This window comes from Tachyglossus aculeatus, chromosome 15, assembly GCF_015852505.1.
Source record: "Tachyglossus aculeatus isolate mTacAcu1 chromosome 15, mTacAcu1.pri, whole genome shotgun sequence".
NCBI lineage: Eukaryota > Metazoa > Chordata > Mammalia > Monotremata > Tachyglossidae > Tachyglossus > Tachyglossus aculeatus.
The window spans coordinates 9,739,974-9,766,939 of record NC_052080.1 but is presented as its reverse complement, the minus strand read 5'-3'; the positions used below and the strand labels follow the sequence as shown (position 1 = coordinate 9,766,939).

The 26,966-nt window shown below is 43.1% G+C and overlaps 1 protein-coding gene and 1 non-coding gene across 3 annotated transcripts in view; one reads left to right on the top strand and one right to left on the bottom strand.

The window, feature by feature from the left end:
• The window catches only part of SHROOM2 (shroom family member 2), a 113,183-nt gene extending 87,130 nt beyond the window's left edge, over positions 1-26,053 (top strand). The window contains exons 6-13 of one of the 2 annotated variants that reach the window (XM_038757498.1): positions 7,034-7,111; positions 9,412-10,185; positions 13,623-14,174; positions 16,131-16,317; positions 21,823-22,095; positions 23,436-23,693; positions 24,509-24,562; positions 25,216-26,053. In XM_038757498.1, the coding sequence (XP_038613426.1) occupies positions 7,034-7,111; positions 9,412-10,185; positions 13,623-14,174; positions 16,131-16,317; positions 21,823-22,095; positions 23,436-23,693; positions 24,509-24,562; positions 25,216-25,221 (2,182 nt within the window). In that variant the 3' untranslated portion in view covers positions 25,222-26,053. Of the gene's footprint in view, positions 1-7,033; positions 7,112-9,411; positions 10,186-13,622; positions 14,175-16,130; positions 16,318-21,822; positions 22,096-23,435; positions 23,694-24,508 lie in introns of both variants that reach the window. The other variant, XM_038757499.1, reaches the window with a different exon arrangement.
• On the bottom strand, positions 522-658 carry LOC119937890. Its single transcript, XR_005454262.1, has one exon. It is a non-coding gene; the product is annotated as a small nucleolar RNA SNORA7 (small nucleolar RNA).
• Positions 26,054-26,966: the final 913 nt, after the last annotated feature.

The window sequence follows — 26,966 nt, the reverse complement described above, 5'->3', positions numbered from 1 at the left end:
TTCTTCTGCTTCCTGGGCCTCCCCACCCACCCATAGTAGGTGGCTATCCAACAGCCACCTATATGCATTCTATTAGCATTCTTCAACAGCTGCCTCCACCTCTCCAATTCCCCCAATTCCTTTAAGTAAGAAAAGAAGTTGAAAGACACAAGCCCTCTTGAGGTTCCTGCTCAAATAGCTGCTTCATTTTCAGTGGCAGAGGACTGAAAGCACTAACCCTCTATGGAAGGATCCTGCTTTTGTAATTATTGCCTCTCCTTTCCTTACCTTGGAATCAACCCATTGAGGTTCTAATGTCTTGTCTTAAGCTGTCAAATGGTGTCCGACCCATAGCGACGCCATGGACACACCTCTCCCAGAATGCCCCACCCACCTCTGTGGTCGTTCTAGTACTGTATCCATAGGGTATTCTTGGTAAAAATGCGAAAGTAGTTTACTGTTACCTCCTTCCGCGCAGTAAACTTGAATCTCCGCCCTCAACGCTCTCCTGTGCTGCTGCTGCCTAGCATATCTGAGTTTTGACTTGTAGCAGATTGCCTTCCACTCACTAGCCACTTCCCAAACTGGGAATGGAATGGATAGGCCTCTGCTTGACTCTCCCTCTGTAGTCAAGACTGGTAGAGCACTGGAAACTCTCCAGGTGTGACCCTGAAAGGAGGCTGTTCCTATAGGCAAGGTGAAATGTAAAGCCCTGGGTTGAGTGGGAAAGGAAAGTAGGTTGGCTGGAAATTATGGCATTTAAGTGCTTACTGTGTGCCAAGCGTTGACCTAAACACTGGGTTCAATGCAAGATATTTCAGTTGGACACCGTCCGACATGGGGCTCACAATCTAGAGGGAGTAGGATGTAATCCCCATTTTTATGTATGAGGAAACTGAGGCATATAAAAGTGAAGACATTTGGCTAAGATCACATTTTTTATGTATTTTTGTGTTTGTGCCTGGTTTTATGTGTGTAGCAATCTGGGCTCAGATGTACTTTTCTGTTGTTGAGGACTGCAGGACAAGTTGTAAACTTGGGAAAAATCTCATGACTTGTATGAAAAATATGCTTGGTTGCACTCAATATGGTTCTAGCCTTGCAGGGCCTTGATGCTGCTTCTTCAGTTTCAAATGTAGTGAGAGGAGTTGTGATGAATAAACTTGTGCACAAGGATCTTCGATTTCAACATTTAGAGTGTTCCATTAGCAGGCGAGATGATTTCTCTGTTTTTTTGTTTTGTTTTTTGTTTTTGCTTTTTTAATGATATTAAGTACTTACTATGTGCCAGACACAGTACTAAGTACCGGGGTAGATACAAGCTGGTTAGATTGGACACAGCCCATGTTCCATGTAGGGCCGAGTCTTAATCCTAATTTTAACAAATGAGGTAACTGAGGCCCAGAGAAGTTGTGACTTGCTCAAGGTCACGCAGCAGATGAGTGGCAGAGCCAGGATTAGAACCCAGGTCCTCTGATTTTCACGTGCTCTTTCCACTAGGCCACACTACTTCTGTTGAGGGTAGGTATAACTTTGTAGTTAATAACCAAGGATACTCACTTTCCAGCTGCTAATTATTGGTTTGTCAAGTGAAGGAGGATAAAAAAGCTGGTCATCAACTCTTAATGATCGGTTGTAAGGTGGTCATTAATATTTCAAAGTGTACTTTTGTGGATTTTGCCCTTCTGAGCTACAAACAAAACGGCAACGAGAGCACAATTATTTGGTGGATTGGCAGTGTAGTAGCATGAGTAGTTCGTTAAAATATTGCTTTGTACTATTTTTGAGAAAGTGAAAATGTGTCTTTGGTTTGAACGTACTAGGAAAATAACATTTTGAACGTTTAAGCTTTCCAAATTTATATTTAAATGCCTATGAAAAGATGAGTTTAGGGTGGAATGTTCTTTCCTAGGGTTGGCTGAGTTTGGAACCATAAGTTTATACCCCTCTTGAACATCATGCATTTAAATTTGTAACAATAGAAGTTAATCAGTGAAAGATTATTTTCCCCCACCTAATTTTCTTGGTCCAGATTCTTGAATCTGCATAATGACTTTGCTAGTGAGGATTTGGGATTGTACCCAATCCAGGTCCCAGGAATCCACATCCAAGATTGTTTCAATACCAAAGGTGGACAGAGAAGTGGAAGTAAAATCTTCAGCAACTGTTCACATCTGTCTTGACTGTAAGCTTCTTGTGAGCAGGGATCATAGTTACCAACTCTATTGGATTAAACTCTCCCAAACTCTTAGTTCAATGCTCTGCACACAGTAAATGAATGCTCGATGGATACCATTAACTGATTAATGAAATAATGACAAAAAAGCTCTGTATGGAATCAAATAAGGATAGAAACCACAAAACAAATGCAGTGACTGTGGGCAAGTAACCTTACCTCTCCTGACCTAAATCTTCTCATTTATAAAATGGGCAACACTAGGTTGTGAGCCCATCACAAACAGGAACTGTGTCCAATCTGACAGTTTTCTATCTACCTCAGGGTTAGCATAGAGTAAGCACTTAATAAATTGCATTAAAAAAAGAAAGAAGCTTGGGAATTCCCCTGTCAGAGGAAGGTGACAAATGTCAGTAAGAGATAATGACATCCAAAGTCACCCATTTGCTGAGCCCCTCAAAACTCTGTCTAATGGGTTGAAAGTTGCTTTCTGACTCAGGATGAACAGTTTCCCCCTCCCCTCCTTTCCCACCCTGGCCCATTCCAGTTTGGTAGAAAAACTGTATTCTGGAAGATTAATAAACAAACAATAGACTGAAAATGTATCTTAAAATATTGTGCTAAGCAGAGCAGAAGATTAAACAAGGTTGCATGTTCTCATCCTCAATTGCTTTCCAGATCCCAAACGAAAAACTGTTTTTCATACTTGAGCAGTGGAAGTCAAGGAATTTATCAATTCAAGCAGTTCCAAAGCAGTCAAGAGTTTTTTGTCAGCTGCTTTTCTTCCTGAAATTGGCATATTCCTTACAAGCGGCCTTTAGTCATTATGGCCTCTGCATTTGGAATTCAACACACGTGGCAAGCCACACTGGTGTTTTGCTTAGCCACTAACAGAAGATGACAAGGATTGAGCTTGTGATGATGTGAATGGGTGTTGGGCTGCGGCAAGGGTTGGCTGGGGCACTGGCCAGTTCTGGGGAAAATTGGGACGATTATTAATGTTAAGCTGTCATGATTTCCCAGGGTGGGAATAGGTTAGAAGAGATATGGCAGCATAGTAAACTCTTTGGAGCTATCTAGTGCACTGAAGATGCCTCAAGAGTGCCTTCGGACTGAACACTTCCCGTGTGCAGAGCACCGTACTAAGTGCTTGGGAGAGTACAATACAACATTTGGTTCGATATGTTCTGTGCCCACAACAAGCTGACAGACTACGGTCAGAAACTCCTGATTATTGACTTTCTGGCTGTCCATCAATTCTCTCCTTTTTTACTGGTCCACTCTTCTCCCACTCCACCCCAGCTCACACTCTTCAGTCCTCTCAACCTCAGCCACTCATATTGCCTCATTCTCTTCTTTCCCACCTCTGACACCTCACTTATGCCCATCCCCCTGCCTCCTCCACTTCAGAGAGGGTGTTGGTGCTGATAAAGGTGACAGCTGAACTGCAAGATGTCAAGGTAAATAGAGGATTCTTTGTTTCCTTCTCATCCTGGTTCTGCAAGATAAGATGATCTTGTTTGCCACTGGAGATCTTGAGAGGTTTTTTCTAACTATCTCTTTTCCCAACAGGACTGTCTTTTTGGAGCAGGTTACATTTTTCTTCGTGGTTCTCTGTGGCCCTGAACTCCTGTTAGAAATTTTTTTTCCCCTATGATACAAAATTGGTCATTGGCCAGTATGTTTACAGAGAGAGGTGTATCAGTAGTTAATGGTGTTGTAACCCTTTTCAGGTTTCTCCTGGGTCCTTCTGCCACTTGAAGTTTGCTTTCTTTCCTCCTTTTTGAACAGTAAGAGCACATCTCTCCATGGTAACATCTAATTATCATGGTTTGCATGAGAATGAAGCCACCAACGCATCCCAAATGTAAATTATCCTGAGTGTGTAATGCAGCTGCTCACCCTTCCCTTGCTCCTGCATCCTCCCCACCCCCCAGCCTTTGTATAACTATTTTACTTTCTGCTTTGAAGTGTTCACAGGCGCTTGTACAAAAGTCCATTTTCAGTGCATGGCACATTATCTTTTTCTCTCTGCTTTCAGTTTCGACTCACCACAACAATCTCATTTTCTCAGTCTTGTTTCTTTGTGAAGTACTGTCGGGGATTCCTTTATTGTTGAAGATGGAGGCAAAACCGGAGAAAGGAATCCTGTAGAGGATCCTTAAGATGAATGCTAGGTGGACCTGTAATTGTGCCCAGTTGAATGTGGATGCTTTCCACCTGGGTTCTTCAAAAAGATGATCTGCATGTTGTTTTGATGTGTACTTTGTACGTCAGCAACAGCTATGCATGTAACTCACGTTGCTAGTCCCCTTTTCTGTGACCTTGATTGCCTACAATCTGGTCATTTGAAGAAATGAAAATCCACTTAAGGCTTTGATTTTGTGAGAAAAAAACAAAATTGGAGTGCAGCAGTAAATTGTTGTAGTAACTTCAACCAAAATGAAATCCATGAATGGAGCATTTTCAGTTCCCATACCAACTGAAGCATTCCTGGGTTTGTATGTATGGGTATACGTGAATATGTAAAATAACTATGCTATAACGAGAGGAAGTCAAAATGACATATTCCATGATTTAAGAGTCCAGCTTTTCCCTGTGCCATCTGCCGTAATTCACACAGTCAGATAGACCAGACCACAGTCAGAGGCAGTTTATGGCACATGGAATTGCCCTGAGAAAGCCTGAGTTCTAATCTGCTGGGAATCTGAAAATGTGTGTGTGTGTGTGTGTGTGTGTGTGTGTGTTTATATTCTTTCTGTGTAGACAGATATGTAGACAGATTGTACTAAATGCAAATAGATAAATATACTTCATACTACAAAACATATTTAAATTATCTGAAGACTTCAGTTAATTTTTATTAGTGTTTCCCAGTTCCTTTGTTGCGACAGACGACTGTCAGCTTGGAAATGGGAAATATCAAACAGCAGAGAAATAGCTCCTGTGGAATAATAGTTCAGTTGAGTGGGACCTTAAGGGGCAAAATTAGTGGGTCTGTTCTCCGTCCTTCTTAGACTGTGAGCTGCATGTGGGATAGAAACTGTCTGTTCTGATTATATTGTATTTACCCCAACACTTAGACTGCTTGGCACATACCAAGCATTTAAAAAATAGCATATCATTATTATTATTATCATCATCATTATCAGAAAAAGGATCAGACCCTTGGTTAGAGAGAGGTGGCAGTATATAAACTTTAGCCCTGCTTTTTGTGTCTTCGTGCAGTCAGGAATGTGTGAGCTATAAAAGAGAAAACAAACTGTGGGACATGGAGATAATTTTTTTAAGAATAGTAATAAGGGTGGTGTTTATTAAGCTCTATCCGTGTGGCAGCCTCCGGGATTGACATAAGATAATCAGATCAGATGTAGTCTCTGTCCCAGATGGGCTACAGCAGGCATCTTATCCCCATTTTGTCGAGGAGGAAACTGGGGCACAGAGAGGTTGAAACTTGCCCTAGATCGTCCAGCAGTCCAGTGGCAGAGCTGAGGCTAGGAGCTGGGGCTTCCAGGCTCTTTTTACTAAGCCACACTGCTTACGATCCCACGTGTTCTTCCCAGAGCATACCTTGGGTTGCCAAATCCTCATTTGGTTTCTCTGTGTCCTTTTCAAAGATGCTTTTCAGCTCTTCTACTGTCCCAGTTACTTGGAATCTGACATCTTTCTTTTGTCTGTGTAGAAAGGCATTGTGCGAGCATAAGGTCCCTTTTCCAGGAAATATTAAAAACTCGATTATATCATGAATTTGAGGGGAGGATCCCCAAGTTTTTCATAGCAGAAACTATAGGCTCTTGCTTTGACTTTCCACCTTAGTAGCTGAATGACTTCACAATTTTGCCAAACGGAATCTGTGATCTCTTTGAAAGGCCAACTGGGCACAGACCTATTTATTCCCAAGTAGCAAGTAGGAGTTTTGGGGTCAGATAATAAGCATAGACAGGGCTACTGAGACTCAGTTTTGAGAGTACAGTGATTATTCATTCAATCGTATTTATTGAGCACTTACTATGTGCAGAGCACTGTACTAAGCGCTTGGGAAGTACAAGTCGGCAACATACAGAGATGGTCCCTACCCAACAATGGGCTAGAAAGGGGGAGACAGACAACAAAACAAAACATGTAGACAGCTGTCAAAACCATCACATTATATTGAAGGGAGCATTCTTAAAATGTTTTAAAAGAAAATAGAACCTCAGTTTTATGGGTTGTGAAAAAATCACACTTGTATAAAGGGGTTCTCTTATCTGGGGAGTCCATTTTTCTGCTTGTCTGGCACTGAAAGGTTCTTTTTAAGTTCATTTTATTTTATGTGCCCAGCCTCCTCCTGCTGAGTTCCCTGGCTCGGATGTGTTGCCCGTGTTCACGTTGACCCAGGAAGGGAACGTAGTGGTTCTGTAGTAACTGGAGGGATTAGAGATGCCCCTGGAGAAACTAAGTTTAGACAAACGGCTTACTTTTACAAAGGGGCACATAAAGTATCCTCATTTACACTCCATTCCTGTGTTTCAATGTCTGGGATATTCTGGCACCTCCAGAGGCTATCCTAAGGGCAGTTTGCACCAAAAATTAGTGATTTATGTCCAGAAGATCATTATGCTTGGACCAGCCATGTTTGGGACCATGAACCAACTGTTAGACTTGTATTGTTGCTCATATTTTGTAAATGTATCATTATTTTTGATTGTCAGGTTGTATAACAAATACCTACTTAAGTGTATACTGTTTACCAAGTAGTTTGGTGCTTTGTTATTTTCTATGTCATTTTCTTATCTTCCTATTTCTGTTAATAGTATTTGAGAATCTGCCTAAAGTGCTGGAGTGATTCCAATTGGGTAAATGCTCTCCTGAGCTTTTTCTTCTGTTTTTTTGTTGCAGCTTCTTTTCTAAGTTCACTGTGTCTCTACAGTCTCCTCTGAGCAGAGCGCAAACCTGCATTCTTTCTGGGTCTCAGAGGTACTTTTACTTGCTATCTCTTCTGCTTTATGATTTCCTCAGGGTAGCGAAAACTGGCAAAGTTTCTGTCTCATAGAGGTTTTCTCTCTTGGGGTTGTTGGTTAACAATGACCAGACAATTAAGAACATTATCATTATTGGGATAGGCCAGTGGCATTCAACCTCCAGGAGTGGCAACAGGATGCATGAGACTGATGGTTGCCTTCCTTGATATCCTTCCTCATGGCTGTCCCCAGCCTACCGAACTTTTCCTTTTAGTATTGCAATATGGGCCTATCCATGAATAGAGCCAAACCTTGAGCCTACTGGAATTTTTGTCTGCAAGGCTCGTAATGTGTCCTGTTGTGTGTTAACCGATAGTGGATCACCTGTTTGAACAGAGGCTTTCTGCAACCCTGGATGGTATTGCCACGTCTCTTGTAACACAGCACATAAGTGAAGTAGAAGAGATGATATTTTCCTCATTTAATAATAATGAAACTAATAATAGTATTACGCAGCATGGCCTAGTGGGTTGGAGCATTGGCTTGGAGTCAGAAGGACCTGGGTTCTAATCCCAGCTTTGCCACTTGTCTACTTTGTGACCCTGGGCAAGTCACTTTACTTCTCTGTGCCTCAATTACCTCATCTGTAAAATGGGGGTTAAGACTGAGCCCCATGCTGGACAGGGACTGTGTCCCACCTGACAAATTTATATCTACTGAGCGCTTAGTACAGGCCTTGGCACATAGTAAGTGCTTAACAAATACCTTATTATTATTATAATAATTATTATTAATCACTATACTAAGCGCTGGGGTAGATGCAAGAAAGATTGCACACAGTCCCTGTCACTCAAAGTACTCAGTCTAAGTAGGAAGGAGCAGAGAATGTGTCTGTTTATTGTTATATTTAATAATAATAATAATAATGGCATTTATTAAGCGCTTACTATGTGCAAAGCACTGTTCTAAGCGCTGGGGAGGTTACAGGGTGATCAGGTTGTCCCACCGGGGGCCCACAGTCTTAATCCCCATTTTACAGATAAGATAACTGAGGCACAGAGAAGTGAAGTGACTCGCCCAAAGTCACACAGCTGACAGTTGGCGGAGCCGGGATTTGAACCCATGACCTCTGACTCTAAAGCCTGTTCTCTTTCCACTGAGCCATGCTGCTTCTCTCCCAACTTGTACTCTCCCAAGTGCTTAATACAGTGCTTTGCACAGTCAGTGCTCAATAAATAAGATTAATTGAATGAATGAATGAACAGATATTGAATTCCCATTTTATAGATGAGGAAACTGAAGCAGGCAGAAGTGAAATAACTGGCCGAAGGTCAAATAGTAGACAAGTGGAAGAGCCAGGATTAGGACCAGGCCCCTTGTCTTTTCATTAGGCCAGGCTGTCTCCCTGCTTTTTACAGTATTGAAGACTGAAACGGTTTTGTCTATTTCTCAGTGCCAAATGACGTCCATTCTTTAAAAAAAAAAATCCTTTCTCAACCCCCTTGACAACACAGGATAGAAGATTCCAGATGTTTTACATCCCTTTTGTGTTGCAATTTAGAAAATTCTTACCCTTGAGATTGTGTAGAGAAGCAGTGTGGCTCAGTGGAAAGAGCACGGGCTTTGGAGTCAGGGGTCATGGGTTCAAATGCCGGCTCTGCCAATTGTCAGCTGTGTGACTTTGGGCAAGTCACTTCACTTCTCTGGGCCTCAGTTCCCTCATCTGGAAAATGGGGATTAAGATTGTGAGCCCCACGTGGGACAACCTGATCATCTTGTATCCCCCGAGGGCTTAGAAGAGTGCTTTGCACATAGTAAGTGCTTAACAAATACCATCATCATCATCATCATGTTGAATTAGCAGTCTGAAATAATTAAAGGTGGTTCTTTAACATTATTTAGGTTTCTCAAAAAAAACAGAACTTGGGTTTCTGTCGATGAGTTAAGTGAAATTCCGCAGCCCTCAACATTGTTCTAACGTCATTCCATGCAAGGAAATATATTTCTTTTTTTTTTTACCTCTAAAGGAAACTTTCCTGTCAGATGCATTTGAGTGTCTCTGTATAGTTCGTGGTTATGTTGAATCGAACGAACCAGCAGAATGTAATGGAACCTGATGTTTGGGATTGACCCATCATAAGACATTAGGAATGGGGAAGCAATACCAGTATATGCTCTGAATTATCCAAGTGGGTCAGGATAACTATTGTGCAGCTAGCAGGATCTCTCTGAAATCTACTAACCCACAGGCAGCTGTACTTGGGAAAAGGTGTGAGGAGACAGAACAGTTTGCTAATGATTTTACCTGATCTCTAGGCAAGCTGATGCAGAGCCCCAGAAAGTGAGTCCAGAAGAAGAACGAGATCGGCTCGATCAAAATGTGCTAGGTCACTGGAAGTCTTGTGAAGCAGCTCACCCCAGAGAACCTGCAGCCTCACCCCGAGAGAGTCGGGGAAGGGCTGGGACGCTGCCTAATGATTATAGGTTCTCCAAAGAGAGCGAGAGGGAAGAAGAGCAAACTGGCCAAACACTCCCCCAGACATTCCCTGAAGCACCAGCAAAGGGCCACAGCCTTTGTCCACCCCAACAGGCCAGAGGCGAGGTCTCCCATCAGACAGATCCGACAGCTTTGAACAAGAGACGAGGTCCCGTGCCTCAGAGACCTCCTCCGCCCAAGCTTGACGGGAATAAATACAGGCGCCCGGATGCTTCCACGCCCAGCTGCGGCACCTCTCCGGAATCTCTGCGGGTAGCTCCCGGCAAGACCTTTCTGCCTTATTCCCCTGGCCCAGGTGATGCAGGCGGAGGGCCTCCCCCTCTGTATCTCAGCCCTGCTACTTTCATCGAAGACGTAGCCAGCCCGCTGCCACAGGAACCGCGCCAAGACACGACTACTGAGAATGGTTTCCAGCACTTAGATGAGGAGAAGTTGTGTCTTAAGCCCGAACCCGTGTTGTCTTCAAAGTTCCATCATCGCCACCACCTCCAGAAAGCGGCAATGGAAATGTCTAGGTCTCCATCACCCCAGTTTGCCCCACAAAAACTCACCGATAAGCCTCCTGTATTACTCCAGGATGAAAACCCAACCAGGTACGTTATGGCATTTCAGAGGTGTTAGAGGTTATGTTATGGTGTAAATCATGGGTCAGAGAGCCTGATTTCATATTGTTTTCAAAAGGCCCATATTTAAAAAATGATCTTAGTACATATTCACAACCCTAAGGTTGACACTGGCTTCATTTTTTGAAGAATTAATCATTTAGTTTTTTTAAGATAAATTTGGTATGCTTCATCATAAAACTATATAATTATTTATCAAGGCAAATTGAAACAGGTACTTGGGAAGTCACTGGGAGTAATAGTAGGAGTAATTGACATTTATTAGGTGCCCACTCAAAAGATTTCCCCTGCCTCTCTTAAAATCCACTCCCTCTGCCTGCACCTCCAAGCCCATCCCTTGGCACCTTATCGAAACACTTGTCCTTCCCCTTCTTTCCTCTCTGACTTAAACTGAGTCTTTAACCACTCACCTTCCAAAATCTCCTTCCCCACTGCTTTCAAACATGCCCCCATAACCCCACCCTGGAAAATAAACCCCTCCCTTGACCCCATAGCTCCCTTGAGTTTTCATTCCATTTCCCTTCTACCGTTCCTTTCCAAACTCCTCGAATGAGTTATTTACATCCCCTGCCTCTACTTCCTGTCCTCTGATTGTCTCTTTGACCTCCTCCTCCCTAATCCAGTTTCCGCCCCCATCACTCCATGGAACCAGCCCTCTCTGTCACCAGTGACCTCCTACTTGCCAAATTACATGGCTTCTACTCCATCCTGATCCTCCTTGACCTGCCTTTGACGTTGTGGACCACCCCTTCTCCTGGAAACAATGTCTAACCTTGGCTTCACTGATGCTGTCCTCTCTTGGTTCTCCTCCTGTCTGTCTGGTGGCTCCTTCTCAGTCTCTTTAACTGGTGGCTCCTCTGCTTCCCACCCTCTCATGGTGAGAGTACCTCAAGACTCACTTCTGGTTCTCTTTCTATTCTCCATTTACTAACTGGTATTTGTTAAACGCTTACTGTGTGCCAAGCACTGTACTAAGCTCCAGAAGTAGATGCAAGATAATCAGGCCAGACACAGTCCCTGTCCCATATGAGGCTCAAGAACTAAGTAAGGTGAAAGAAAAGATATTTGAATTCCCAGATTTGAGGCGGAGAAGTCAAATGACTTGTCCAAGGTGAAACAGCAGGCAAGTGGCAGAGTTGGGATTAGAACTCAGGTCCTTTAAATCCCAGGCCTGTGCTCTGTCCTCTCAGCCACACTGCTGCTTCTTGCCACCTGAATGAAGAAAAGGGCTTAGAGTTTGTTTATGCCAATGGTTTTCCAATTGCTTATTCTTCAGTTTGCAGTGGTGAGCAGTCTTGCAGAAGCACTGGCTGTACATCTCTCCCCGTTCCCCATCTATTTCCCATTTCCGGATCCCATATCCTGATCCCCTTTGCTTTTCTTAAGCAGCTAACCATCCTTGGGACTGTGCTAGCTGGATCACAGCTAGCTGGACATCTCTAAGGCAGCAGAAATCCGATGTGAATTTCTTTATAGAAAACCAGGGATTGTTCAGATCTTAATTTACGAGATTTAGAGCTGAACTTTTAAGCTCTGTGTTTGGACATTTTTTCATTAGGGAGTGTTAATGGTGGGAACGTTTTAGGTTAAGCTCCCAAACACCCCTATATTCAAGTCTGTGTCAAAGCAGTTTAAATTAGGATTAAAAATAGGATTGTTTGATTGCCATCTTGAATGCCTGCTCTTACTAAGATTATTATAGAAACGTAAAATATGCATAGAGAGTTATCTCTTCCTTTCGAGAACCTCAGTAATTGAAGTTACATTCGGGCATTGCACTCTCCACTATTCATTTTCCCAGTATCATTCCTTGACACACTTCCTGGTTGCTGTAAGCAGACCTAGCAGAGGTCTAGCGGGCACTAGTGTTGAGTGACTCCTGGTGACAAGTGGGTGAAAGCCCTGTGATAAGAGCTGTTTTGATGTGTCAATGATAAGGGCTAGGCTTCGGACAGAGGACAGAACTACCTTGAAGCACTTGATCAGTCCTGACAGACTGCTCTCTGCAGACTTGAGACCAAAGCAAGAACAGGGATTTGGTGTCTGGTCCCTGTCCTTCCTCAGAATTAGGAGTTGATGGGCATTTTGCTGTGATAGAGACTTCAGAATCGGGCTTGTTTTTCCTCAGTTGGACCAGTCAGGGAAAAGTGAACTTTAAAAAAAATAAATAAATTTGAAGCCTTGAGTATTTTCAGAAAAAATTGATTTATATTAATGGAAAACAGAGAAGCAATATTATATGACAAGAAATCTTATTTATGATTAATGAGTGTCCTTTTCATGCTGTTGTACAGAGGGATACTTCTCCTTTTTTTTCTTCCCCCATTTTTAATTGAAGAAAATACTAGTCCCAGGTTGGGGAGAATAGTGTGAACACAGTGTGGTAGGTTTCAATAGGGGATTCACCAGATATCCTACAAGTGATGGGTAAACTCTCTGTAGCACCTCTAAAATTCGTTTGAATATGCAGTGCAGTCAGAGGGTTCTCCACAAAAATGTGGGGAAGGAAAGGGATAAGGAAAATATGCATTCAGAAATGGAGAAAAAAATCCTGAAGAATTAAACTTTCTTTTCCGTACCTCACTTGATAATGTAGAAAAAGCATCGTGTGCCTTAGTCAATAGTTAAATTTTAAAATGAGATATTTAAGTTACAGTAAAATATCATGTGCCAGAATTTCCAAACCACAATGTTGAGGCAGTACATTTTCTCCTCTTTGACTTTAAAACCAACCCAAAGTGTTGCATTTTTCTTAGCCTTGCAAACTAGTAAGTAAACTCTCATTTATGTATAATTTAGATTTTCTCAAATTATTTAAAACTCTATTATTTGAGTACAAATTAATTGTTGTGTACATGATGGGCAGTTTGTGAGGGATTTGGGGCTGCAGGTCGGCGCAGGCTACCTCTCTGAATATGTATCTCTCCTCTCTCCTTTCTTTCCACTCTTCATCTGTCTCTGTTTTCCCCCATGATTTAGCCTCTTTGTCCCTTAGCTCTCTCTTTTCGTTCTTTCCTCTCCTTGCGCTCCTCTCTCTACCCTTGTTTCTTTTTTTCTCTCTTCCTCCTCTTTTTCCTCTTTTCATCCTTTCTCCTCTCTCTCTTCTCTCCTGTGAAAAATTCAGGACCCCTTTTAGTCATCTTTTACCAGAAAACTAGAAATTTAAAAATAAAAACATCTTGCAGAAATGTGTGGCATTTGAAAGCCACCCAAATGGTTTGTTACTTGAGAGCTGAGTACGTTAGAGCAGAAACCACATTCATTTTACAGAGGCTACGGTAAGTTTCCTGGTCACATCCGTATCATTTGAAAAACTCTCTGCAGTTCGGGATCCCTTTCTCCCGGAATGTGTTGAAGAAGTAGGATCCACAGGTTGCGTCTTTAACTGGCCCCCTTTCCCCTTTCAGAATTGAAAGAGTGATGGAGAACAACACCACCGTGAAAATGGTCCCCATTAAGATCGTCCACTCGGAAAGCCACGCCGAGAAGGAGAGCCGACAGAGTTTGGTGAGCCCCCTGGAGCTTCCCGCCCTGCCCTGTGGCTTGGAGAAAGACCAGATCAAGACGCTCAGCACTTCTGAGCAATCCTACTCTCGCTTCTGTGCGTACACCAGGCAGGGAGTGGAGCCAGAGGCGGCCAGTAAAGCCAGGCTCGCTGACTCACAGCCAGCCGAAGCCTCGGCCGCCAACGTGAAAGACGGTGAGGCCTCCACGCCAACTGTCAGCTATGTGAAGGCCAAGGAGAAGACCTTTGAAGACCTGAAGTCAGAGGAGCTGGCCAGGGAGATTGTGGGCAAAGATAAATCTCTAGCAGACATTTTGGATCCCAATGCGAAAATCAAAACCACGATGGACCTGATGGAAGGGATCTTCCCTAAAGATGAACACCTCCTGGAAGAAGCTCAGCAGCGCCGGAAGATGCTGCCAAAGGTTCCTTCTCCCAGGATTACAGAGGAAAAGTGAGTAGAAGTTGAGATTTACTTCCCGGGGCCTTTTGGCTTACTGGATGGTTGTCGTCTTTCTCCAGTGGTAGGTATTTGAAGGCTTTTCCTTCAGAATTTCTCTTAGGCAGAGAAAAATCCCTTCAAGCAATTGATCAGTAGCATTTATTGAACATCTAATAACCATCATGGTGGTATGTTAAGCGCTTGCTCTGTGAAAAGCACTGCGCTGAGCACTAGGGTAGATACAGGATAATCAGATCAGACCCGATCCCTGTCCCATATTGGACTCGTGGTCTAAGGGGGAAGGAGAATCCGTTTATTATTAGTTCATTGTCATTGTATTTGTTAAACACTTACTGTATGTCAAGCACTGTTCTATGTGCTGGGGTAGATATAAGTTAATCAGGTTGGACACGATCCCTGTTCCACATGGGGCTCACAGTTTTAAGTAGGAAAGAGAACATGTATTGAATCCCCATTTTGCATATGGAGATACTAAGGCACAGAGAAGTTAAGTGACTTACCCAAAGTTACACAGCAGGCACATGACAGAACCAGGATTGAACCCCAGATATCCCAATTCCCAATCCTGGGTGGTTTCCAGCTAGGTCACGGTTGCACACACCTTCTTTGTGCAGTTACTTTCTGGGTGAGAACAGTAGAGTCAAAAGACCCAATCCCAGCCCTTCCTATGATGTCCTCTTCCTTCCTATCTCATGGTTTCTTGCTGGGCTGACATTCACCAAGGCCATTGTGGCACCCTTATTAGCCCCAGATAAAAGAAACTCAGGAGTGAGCAACTACTGTAATTAGAACAGATGACCTTCCGTGGCTCCTGGCAAATGGGGAGAGTACACAGTAGAAAGTCAGTTATCCTGACTCTAGGCGGGCACTTTTGTTTCAGTGTTGGTTTACTTTAGTTAAAAGTAATGCTCCTCTCCCTTAAGTTGAATGAAGGCTTAAAGCACCTTTAGGCCTTTTTTTTTCAGGTGATTTATTTTAGTTCTTGAAGGCAGTCTGTTTTAGCCACGTCCCTTCCCCATTAGTTCTTGGGACAACCTTGGAATGCCTTGTGGAAGATCCTGTTGAGCTTGTTGTATAATAATAATAATAATGTTGTTATTATTATTATGATGGTTGTTAAGCTCTTACTCTATGCCAATCACTGTTCTAAGCGCTGAGGTAGATATAAATTAATCAGGTTGGACACAGTCCCTGTCCCACCTGGGGCTAACACTCTTAATCCCCATTTTACAGATGAGGTCACTGAGGCCCAGAGAAGTTGTGATTTGTCCCACAGCAGGCCAGGTGCTGAGCTAGGACTTGAACCCAGGTCTCCTGAGTCCCAGGCCCAAATTCTTTCCATTAGACCAAGGTCAATAGAACAGACCACTCCCTGCAAACCAGCTGCAGAATAATGAGCCTGCTAGATTCACTTGTAATTTGAAATGACCAGGCTGAAATTTGATGTTTGAGCTTGTGAGCCCTACTGGAAAGGGCACAGGTCTGGGAATCAGAGGGCCTGGGTTCTGATCCCAGTTCTGCCACTTAATGGCTGGGTGACCTCGGGTAAGTCATTTAACTTCTTTGTGTCTCAGTTTCCTCATCTGCAAAATGGGGATTCGATACCTCATATTTAGACTATGAGCCCCATGTGGGCCAGGGGCTGAGTCTGACCTGAGTATCTTCACCAGGGCTCAGTACAGTGTTTGGCATGTAGTAAATGTTAACAAAACTCGGAATTACTATTATCATTATTAGCTAAGGGTTTTGCATGTTTCTTTTTAGTTGACAGAGCCCTTCTTCTTGAGACATTTCTTTCTCCTTATTTGTCCCCTGGCTGGAGTGTTTTCATTAAAGCCAACATTTACTCGTCAAAACCCAGCAGAGGGTATTTGAATGGGGGAAGGGGGCTCATAGACACACATGGTCGGGATGTCAGCTAATTAAAGTTTTAACTTTTTAAACCAGGAAAGAAGAGCAGAGCATACCATCTGCCATCTCCCTGACGACCAGTTCTACATACTACAGCACATCTGCCCCAAAGGCTGAACTGCTGATTAAAATGAAAGATATGCAGGAGCAACAGCAGCAGCAGCAGCAGCAAATTGAGGAGAATTCCGAAGATGAACTAGACCATGACCTATCAGAGAAGAAGGTAATAGAGATTCTGAAAAGATTCAAGTAAATGAATTTTGTAATTCCATCTTTCATCGTTTCTGTGGGTTTTTTTAATTCTACCCCTTTATTTAGAGGGGTGAAACGTGGCATCAGACATTGTTGAATTGTTTTTGAACATGCCAGGCTGTATCTGATCCTCATGCACGTGCGGTATTCAGGCAGACCAGCACTTACAAGGTTCTTGTAATCTCAGCCACTAAGTCTTGACGTGCCTATAGGGCCAGGGTGTCAGCAGGAGACAGAAAGGACTGAAAGGTAAATTACTTGTTTTTTTATTTGTCTGATAGCCTTGTATCTAATCGAGTAATATCTTCCCCAGCACCTAGAAGTGCTTGACACGTGTTAAGCTCTTAACTAATATGATGGTGATGATAATGATTATTATTATTATTACTATAAATTTAGAAAGTAAGCCCCTGATGGGAAAGAACCATTTCTATTGCTGTTTCCTAAACTCTTAGTTCATTGCATTACACATAAGGCGTAGTAATAATAATAATAACAATAATAGTATCAAGCACTTGTTATATGCCAAGCAGTGTGCTTAGCTTTGGAATAGATGCAGGATAATCAAGTCAGACATAGTTCCTATTCAAAATGGAACTCATAATCTAAGGGAGAGGGAGAACAGGTATTTCACCCTAATTTTACAGATGAGAACCCTGAGGCACAGAGAACTTTAAGTGATTTGCAAGGTCACATGGCAATGTGTGCTCAGTTAAGTACTACAGTCTATCCTTCTTCCCCAGCCACTGAAAAATAGCCGTTCTTCCTTATGACTCTGCATGATTGTTTGACCAGTGGTACTAACATTTTATGATACGGATTTTTCAACGAGAGAAACTGAAAATCAGAGGTAATCGCAGGAGAAACTGCAAGTTGAGGGGCAAAGCTTAGGATAAAGTTTGTCTTCCCACTCCCTACGCAGCCTCCACCAGACCATCCCTCAAGGGTAGGTGACAGTTTGCATTTCTGAAAACAGTCTTCCTTTCAGGGGCCCTCTGCTTGGCATTCCCACTATTTGGTGACGTGCCCTTATTCCCACGGAGGTCCAGAAAGCACTTCTATGATTTGGATGGTCAGAAGGTGGTTTAGGAAAGACACAGAACTGGAGAGTCCAAAAGGGAGGAATATCTTTGGCACGCTGATTTCTTTCTATGTTAGAACTCACTGAAATGTGAAGCCCTGAACCTAGACTTCTTGGGCTGAGAAAGGAATATTTCCTTAAGTGGTATTTTTTGAGCACTAACTGTTGGCAGAGCACTGCACTAAGCATTTGGCAGAGTACAAATAATTCCTGCAATGTCTTTGTTTCCCTTTTCCTGGGCAGAATTCCATTCAGTTTACTGCTTTTGTTTTCTTTATTGTCATTGAGGAGAGTCACATTATTTTCAGGTTTCCCCCAAATTTGTGGAAATAGTGTATGAGACAGTGTGGCCATGTGGAAAGCCTAGGAGTCAGAGAACCTGGATTGTAGTCCCGACCCTGCCACTTGCCTGCAAGGCAACCTAGGGCAAGTCACAATTTCTCTGTACCTCAGTTCCTCTGTTAAATGTTAAATAGGGATTCAATACCTGTTCTTTCTCCCCTTTAGAATGATTCCCCAAGATGTGCTTCTCCCAAGGACTCAAACTTAATGGCGCTGTGGATTTTATAGAAAGTACACCCAAAGCTTTCTCGTAGGTCCTGCTTACCCGCTTCTGTCTGGCACTTCCCCATTTAGTCTTCCATCTGCTTCACCAAGCGTGAAAGTCCATGAAGTTTTCACTTTCTATCTTGTCATAGAATGAATACCTATCCCAGTAAATTGGGTCACAAGATTGCCTTGGGACTTCCTAACATCCTAGCCCTGAAGAATGGCTGTTTTTCATGGGACTTTGATTTCTGGTCCTATAAAAACCACTTGGAGGGTTTTGTGGGTGTCCGAAATCCCCTAGAAGTCACCAATTCAAAAATTCTGCTCAGTTTGAATTGGGTAATTTTAGAAATGGTGGTGATCCTGTGCACCCCATTCTTTGTTGGGGAAATAGGTGGTCGGCCTGCTTTCAATTGAGAGTGTGGCAACTGTCCTCTCCTGCCCTGACTCCCTGCCACCTCCCGTATTCCTCACCCGCCTTGAAATGTAGAGAATTTTTGCATTAAACTATTTCACCAAAGGATCGTAATCAATAGGTGAAAGTGAGCTCACGCCAAAATATTGGGCCAAATTCTCTCAGCAGCCAGTCAGGCTGCCACTGTGCCGTGCAGGAAGAAAGGAAGAAGAGTTTATCCCAGAGTGAGTATGGACCCAAAGGAGAAGGTATTGGGATGATTCCTGACCTTAGTACTGTGCTCTTCGCTCAGCTTGAAAGCTGAATTTCAGATGTCCCATCCCAGGTTATTTAGAAGAGGAAACATTAATTGGGAAGAAAATACTTTTTACATATAACTCAAAATGACTGGGTGACAGAGGAGACTGATGATGGAAAACTAAAACTTTCCAGACTCCCAGGTTTGAAATTAGTCTAGGTGGGGAGCATCTGAGGTGGAGAGTTTAGAACCACAGTGCATTGGGAAGATTTGTGCATGTCCTCAGATAGACATCAGTCAGTCAATTGTATTTACTGAGTGCTTACTGTTTGCAGAGCACTGAACTGCGCACTTTGGAGAGAACAGTATAACACACACCTTACCTGCCCACAACAAGCTTACAGTCTATAGGAGGAGGCAGGCATTAATATAAATAAATGACAGTACATAAGTGTTGTGGGGCTGAATAAAAGGAGCAAGTCAGGGCCAAGCAAAAGGGAGAGGGAGAAGAGGAAAGGAGGGCTTAGTCAGGGAAGGCCTCTTGGAAGAGATGTTCCTCCAATAAGGCTTTCAACGACAGGGGAAAGTAATTGTCAGATATAAAGAGGGAGGGCATTCCAGGTCAGAGGCGGGACATAATAATAATAACAATGGTATTTGTTAAGTGCTTACTATGTGCCAGACACTGTACTAAGTTCTGGAGTGAATACAAGCAAATTGGGCTGGACATTGTCCCTTGCCCCATATGGGGCTCACAGTCTCAATCCCCATTTTATAGATGAGGTAACTGAGGCCCAGAAAATTTAAGTGACTTGCCCAAGGTCACATGGCAGACAAGTGGTGGTCTCGGGATTAGAACCCATGACCTTCCGACTCCCGGGCCCGTGCTGTATCCACTACGCCGTGCTGCTTCTCTTCATGGGCAAGAGGTCAGCGTCAAGATAGATGAGACTGAGGTACAGTGAAAAGGTTAGCATTAAAGGCCATCTTAGCTAGAGAGAAGGCGGGTTTCTAAAGGAGTAGTTGGACTCTGCACAGCTGTAACACCTATGGACCCCCTAGAATGTCAGTCAGTCAGGGGTATTTATTGAGTGCTGCCATGTGCAGAGCACTGTACTAAGCCCTTAGGTAAGTACGATACAATAGAGTTGGCAGACACAATTCCCGGAACGATTCTCTCAGGAAGGAGGGGAAGTAGCAGCTGTAATTAATGGTAGGAGCAATTTTCAAGGTTTTAATCGAGAGCCTACTGGATACGGCACATTCTACTCAGTTGGGGAGGAAAGTATAATAGAAGTGAAAGACAGACTCCCAGCCCACTGGGAGCCTACAGTCTGAGAGACAGAAATACAGAATAATACAAGTACAAATAATACAAATACAGAACAATAAGCATTAGAATGAATATGCCACACTGAAAAAGCAGAGTAGACCATTGTAAGCAATTAACTGTACAATCAAATAAGCATTTATACAGCAGTGCAGAGGAGGGATTTAAGCACATCACTTTGGGGTTGAAGTGACACCAGGGTGTTGGGAATTAATCCAGGAAGGCTTATTGGTGGGAGGGAGACCAATGGAGCAGATGGAGTTGAGAAAAGGCAACTCGCCCGTATTCAAGGTTAGGGCCTGGAATTCATCGTACTGGAAACTAAGTAACCACCACTCAGGAGAAACCATTTTTTTAAAATATTCTACTGTGATGGACCCAAAAGCACTGAAACGAATATGACAAAATGCACTGGATTCCTAATGAATGGGCCCTGTTGTGGTTAAAGTATCTCACAAATTCTGTTGGTATTGAAGGGGAAATGGTATAGTTTAATCTGTCAGCAGAATGCATGACCTATAAAACTGCTTACCATTTTAATCTTTTGGATACCCAACTGAATGATAAACCTAAAACAGATTAACCTGACTGATGACATTGAATTGAGTGCAAAAGGGACCCATATAAACTTAGAGATTTATGCTTTGTCTGTTTCATATAAAGAACTATTTCCCCAAAATGTTCTTTCTCTTATACTCAAGGCCCAGAGATGTTTTCAGTTACACATGCACCCATAGGTAAATTTCACCATCTGTGACTTCTTTTTCAATGAAGGACATCAAAGGAGTCCCCAAAAGACTTGTGTGAAGCAGTTCTAAGAAGAAGTGATTCCAGGGGGTTGCTTTGCCTTTTTGTTCAGGAGAGTAGCCCTTTTCTTTTCCTGTGACTTTTTTTTCCAAGAAAACTGTTGTGGTTGTTGAGAAGTATATATGAAATGTGAAGAATAATATTATTTAGGCTGTCCTCTTGGCTATAGCAATACTCACTGCTCTGGCATCCTTGTGACCTCTGCCCCACCTCACTCTGTGTCACTCTGCCTTCAATCACCTTAATTACTGGATTGGCCATGAATGGAATCCTTTTCCATATCTTGTTTGATGAAATCCCCCCCACCCCACCTTGTCCTCTATAAAATGTGGTTTGAGCATGTAAAGTCCCCCACTAGGTGACATGCTGTGAACCATAGGAGCTCTGGACTTAGGTGGTATCGCCACAGTCTATCACCACTGCTTGGTATCACCACAGCCACAGATTAAACTGTACCGTTTCCCTTTCAATACTAACAGAATTTGTGAGATTCTGTTCCTATGAAATTGGAATTTCTGGAATGCCAATATCCCATTTCAGTGACATTGTACTGATCGTCATCATCCGTTCATTTTGAGGGCAGTTCCTTCTCTGAAAATTTTCACATGCTAAAGCCTCCCTATTTTTGTTAGAGTGGTCATTTCAATGAGCTCAATAGGCAACTTCTTATCTTGGCTCCTGGAAATCAGAAAGCACTGCTGCCAGTTCTTCTAAACATTTGAAAATGAGGCAAGTCTTCAAAAGGGAGAGGGAAATCCTGAATTATTTGTTTTCACAATGTGCAGTATGATTTACCCAAGGTGAGCCAAGGAGAAGGCATTTATAGTGTTAAGTCTGTTGAACCTGAAGTACTCAGGTGAGGGGTATGCATCATATAGACATGAAACTTTCCATTGTCATGTCATGTTCCATTGTCAGGAACAGTAGTGGTAGTAGCAGCTATTGAGCACCCACTTGATGTGATACACTGTAGTAGACGCTGTAGTAGACGCTTGGGAAGGACTGAGTAAAGAAGTGAAATAACTCGCCTGTTTCCGTGCTTTCCCACCTCCACAGCAGGAACTCATTGACAGCATCGGTCGGAAACTGCAGGTGCTGCGGGAAGCCCGGGAGAGCTTATTGGAGGACATCCAGGCCAACAGTGCACTGGGTGATGAGGTGGAGGCTCTGGCGAAAGACGTCTGCAAGCCCAATGAGTTTGATAAGTTCCGGATGTTTATTGGGGACTTGGACAAAGTGGTGAACCTCCTTCTCTCCCTGTCAGGCCGGCTTGCTCGGGTGGAGAATGCCCTAAATAACCTGGATGATGGTGCCTCACCTGAAGAACGGGTAGGAATGCTGTTTGGGTTTGGAGGTGGCGGATGAAATGGTGGGGATAAAGGTACTGTCTTGAGAGGATTTGTTAGTCCCCAGGAGGATAGTGTTGTAGTAGTTGTATTAAGCCCTGGGATTCAAAGGGCCAGAGTTCTCATACTGGCTCTACCATTTGCCCTCTGTAGGGTCTTGGGCAAGTCACTTAACTTCTCTGTGCCTCAGTTTCCTCATCTGTAAAGTGAAGATCAAATACCTATGTTTCTTTTACTTTGACTGTGAGCCCTTTGGGAGACAGGGACTATGTCTGTCTTGATTATCCTGTTTTTACTCCAGGGCTTAGAGTACACTGCTTGGCACATGGTAAGTGCTTAACCAATACCACAATTACCCTTATTAATAAAGTGCTCTTCACACTGAAGTGCTCAATAAGTACCACTGATTGAGCATCCACTGACTCTCGTTCTGTCAAATTTTCCTGGAAGTGAATGGTGGAGTCTACCATCAGGAACGACAGATGAGTCTAGTGTTTGTGGTTTGCTCAGTGCCACTCGCACACTCTCACCCCCGCCGGTTACATTCCCGCCGACACACTGGGCGCAACGAGTGAATCGGCAAGCCAGGGGCGGAGAGCATTGGTAATCGCATGTACAGTCGTCCTCCATGTTAGCTAGCTACAGGCAGAACTGAGACTAGAACCCAGGTCTCCTGATTCCCACTGGACCCACAGCAGGGCTGGAAGCAAACTGAAGAAAGACTCCAGCATTTTTTTTGCATCTTCTTCACACACACCACTTCTCCCTGTTAGTATCCCAAGAAAATTCAAGGTTTGGACCATGGGGTTAAACTGAAGATGGTATTTATTGAGCATTCACTGTGTGCAGAACACTGTATTAAGTATATGGGAGAGTACAATAAAGTATTATTATCATCGTTACGGTATTAAGGCGCTTACTCCCCTCCCTCCAACAGACTTTGAGACCTATGTGGGTTAGGAACTGTGTCCAACTTAATTACCTTGTATCACTCTATCTCAATGGTTAGTACAGCACTTGATGCATAGTAAGGAGTTAATAAATACCATAATTATGATTATTGAGCTGCAGTAGTCTGCTTGATTTAAGGGTGGGTCTCAAAGACCCCACCGCCTGCCTCAGGCTCTCCCTTAGCCCTGATCAACTCTCCTTTTTAATCAATCAACACTATTTATTGAGTGTTTACTGTGTACTGAGCGCTTGGTAGAGTACAATAGAACAGGATCGGGAGACAGGTTCCGTGTCCACAAGGTGCTTCTGGTCTAGAGGAGGAGCTTTTATTCACTGTTCTCACCCTAGATCTTTGCCTCTCCCTCTCCCCAGCGTACGCTGCTCGAGAAGCAGAAGTTGCTCACGCGGCAGCACGAAGACGCCAAAGAATTGAAGGAGAATCTGGACCGCAGGGACCGTATTGTCTTTGACATTTTGGCCAACTACTTGAGTGAGGAAAGTCTAGCAGACTATGAACATTTTGTCAAGATGAAATCAGCCCTCATCATAGAGCAACGGGAGCTTGAAGACAAAATCAAGCTCGGAGAGGAGCAGCTGAAGTGCTTGACCGACAGCCTCCAACCGGAAAAGGTCAAATAAATGGTCCACCTGTGGGTGATCTGAAACTGGCTGATCGGTCTTGGGTTTCGAAGAATGCAAGTGAAATCCCAGCCTGTATTTATGATCCGTAGGGAGCAGCCTACGACTATGAAATGGCTATTCCACTAGCAATAATGCCCTCGCTTGTTTGGTCTGGATGGTGTATTTAATTTTTTTACAGTGTCTTAATGCCCAGTTATGTGGCTCCTCCATCTCCCTCCTCCTTTAGGAACAACCGTAGATGAGAACTTTAGAATTTTAAGCTTCAAATCCAGTATATTCATTTTGCAATCTGTTCCAATAGTGCATGCAAAGAATAACTATGTTTTAAGGTCACATATCTGTTTGCTCCTACTGGGTTCAGATCTTGCCCAACCTCCTGGGGAGCCCAGGGCAAATGACTAGGCAGAAGGGATGCCACCCTGGTGAGAAGCAGAGTGGGAAAATCCTCTTATGGGTCTGGAGAATGTCACCCAGGGAACTGGATTCCAGCTGCCTTTGAATCTGGCCCTGTCCAGCTCTCTAAGTAGTAATGTATCATATTCTATAGTGACATCATCTTGCCCCTACAGAATAGAATCAAACAACGCATTGGGAAGGTGGATGACTTTCAGGTAGTCTAAACCAGCTATGAATTAGAAACCCTTACTGTTGTCTCAGAGAGACGTCATCATCACCGATAAAATAACAAACGCGGCGGGGGAGGGCGGGGCGGTGTTGTTGGGTTTTTTGGTTAACTTGGCAAACAGATTGTTTTGGGCCTTCTCACCTGACCTTGTCATGCAAATAATTTTTTCCTTGCACAGATCCCAGAGGTAGTGTGCCTTTTGGCCTCAGGATATTCATTTCACCAGAGCAATGTAAGAAAAATCCTGACCCAGTGTGTTTGAATGTAGTCAAGAAATGTCTGATCCTCTACACTCCTTTTCTCCCTTAAACTGTTTCTAAATTACCACTGTGGTCATATCATTTTCATTCTATTTTTTTTCACCTTGTTTTTAGTAATTATACAACTGCTGGGTGAATTTTTTTTATTTATTTCTGTATAATAAGTACTGTTTTCATTGATGAAACAGAATGATTCCCAGACTGTAAGGAGATAAAAGTGGTGCTGAACACTGATGAAGGTGCATCAGAGAACTGATTTCCAACAGACTGTTACTTTTTTCTTCTCATAGACATTAGATTTCAGTCTGATGGTTTGTTTATACTTTAAGAGCTTTGTCTCTTCTTCTCAGAAGGAGCATTTGAGCCAACCTCTTGAACACCTTGACAGTGAGACCACAAGAGACCAGTTGGAGAAGGAATCACTTTAAGTGTCTTTATCCTTTCCATTTCAGTAAAGCGTTTTTTGAACAAGTGGGCTTTTTCTAGATTGGCTTACAATCCCATCAGCATTTCCTCTTTTCACTAGAGTCATAAACTGCACTGCATGAGCTCACGAGGTACCATTTTCACTCCTAGTACAGCCAAAATTTCAGCAATAACTTGTTTTTTTTTCTTTCCCACAAAGCAATAAGTACCCCCTTGCTTACAGGGGTCCTTACAGTCCTTTTATTCCTATGAAGCTCAACTGTGTTTCCCAGCTTGAGGACATCGTAGACCTCGATCAACAGCTTCACCCACCTCGGGATTCACTTTCTGTTCAAAGGCAAGATGTCAGGCATGATGAAGCCATTGCCCTTGGAACCAGTCTTTCACCAGCACCACCGGCTAAGTCATTTCAGTGGGATTCCTTTTCTTTTCTGTTGGGGAGAGTAGCCCTCTGCTTTTATCTGTGACTTTTTTGTTTTTTAAAGAAACCTATTGTGGTTGTTGAAAAGTGTATGTGAAATGTGAATAATAATATAATTTCTACATGTGTGTGTATGTGTATATGTATATATATATATGTGTGTGTGTGTGTGTGTGTATTGGATACTTCAATTTAAGCTGATAGATAGCAGTACTGAGAGTTCTCTCATAACCTGTTGATCTCTGCCCCATAGTGTCTGTTCTCTGTTTAACTGTGCATTAGAGTTCATTTGGAAGGGACCTGCAGATTCCTGAATCTCAGTAATGTTATAAACTTGTACATAGCTGTTCGGTTGCTTTTTTAAGGAAAAAAAAAAATCCGGTGCTAATGTTTTGCCCTTGGCATCCTTAGGCGATGGCTGATTCTTCACCTTAATGTGATATCTCAATTCTAGACTTCCCTGTATATTGAGATTTTTGTCAGGGTTATTGGCTGTGTTTAGATTCAACAGCCCATAGAGGAGATGTATATGAATTTCATGCTTGACACTTAGCATTACCCTACTGACAAATCCTACTGCTTGAATTTAAAGAAATAAATTGTGTCTTTCAGTGTCCTCTATTTGTCCATGATTTACTGATATAAAATGTGAAGGCCTCATTATTTTGAACATACTTAAAAAAAAAACTCATCTGTAAGTCCCTAAGAAATGATCAGTGAACAATATTTGTGAATAATATTCTACTAATATTTTAAACCGCAGGGTCATGAGAGAGTATAATAATGGTATATGGTAAGCACTAACAACGTGCCAGAGCACTGTGCTAAATGCTGGGCTACATACAAGGGAGTCTCATCAGACCAAGTCCCTGGCCTCTCAATCTGAGGGAGGAAGAGCAGGTTTCCCCATTTCATAGATGAGGAAACTGAGGCAAAGAGAGATTAAGCGATTTTTCTCCAGGTTATGTGGTAGGCCAGTTGCAGAGCCAGGGCGAGAAGCCAAGTCTCCGGAATCAGATCTTGTGCTACTTCCACTAGGAAAGGGTACAGTGTTCTCCAGGTATGAACTCCTTTGTTTGCCTTAAAATTTGGGGACCAAAGGTTCTCCTCCAAATTATTGTGGTATTTGTTAAGTGCTTACTATGTGCTAAGTGCTGGGATTGGTACAATGCAATCAGATCAGACACCGCCCCTCTTCCCGGGAGAGGGAGAATAAGTTCATAATTTTTATCGTACAGATAAGGCAACAAGCACAGAGAAGTTGTGAGTTATCCAGTGTCACCCAGCAGGCAAGTGGTGAGATTCACCTCCTTGAGTCTAGGCCCTGAAAGCATATAGAAAAGGCTTTTCTTCTCCCGGAAAATCTGACACAGCTGCGGAATGTTGTGTGGAGAAAACAATCAGGAGACCACCACTCCCAACCTGCTCTTTTGGGAAGGATTTTTTTTTTCAGTTCTCCTTTCCTGTCCCACCCTATGTCCTAGGAGTTGTGGGATCCAGGGAAGGAAGGAACTCCCCATCTCCTCTCC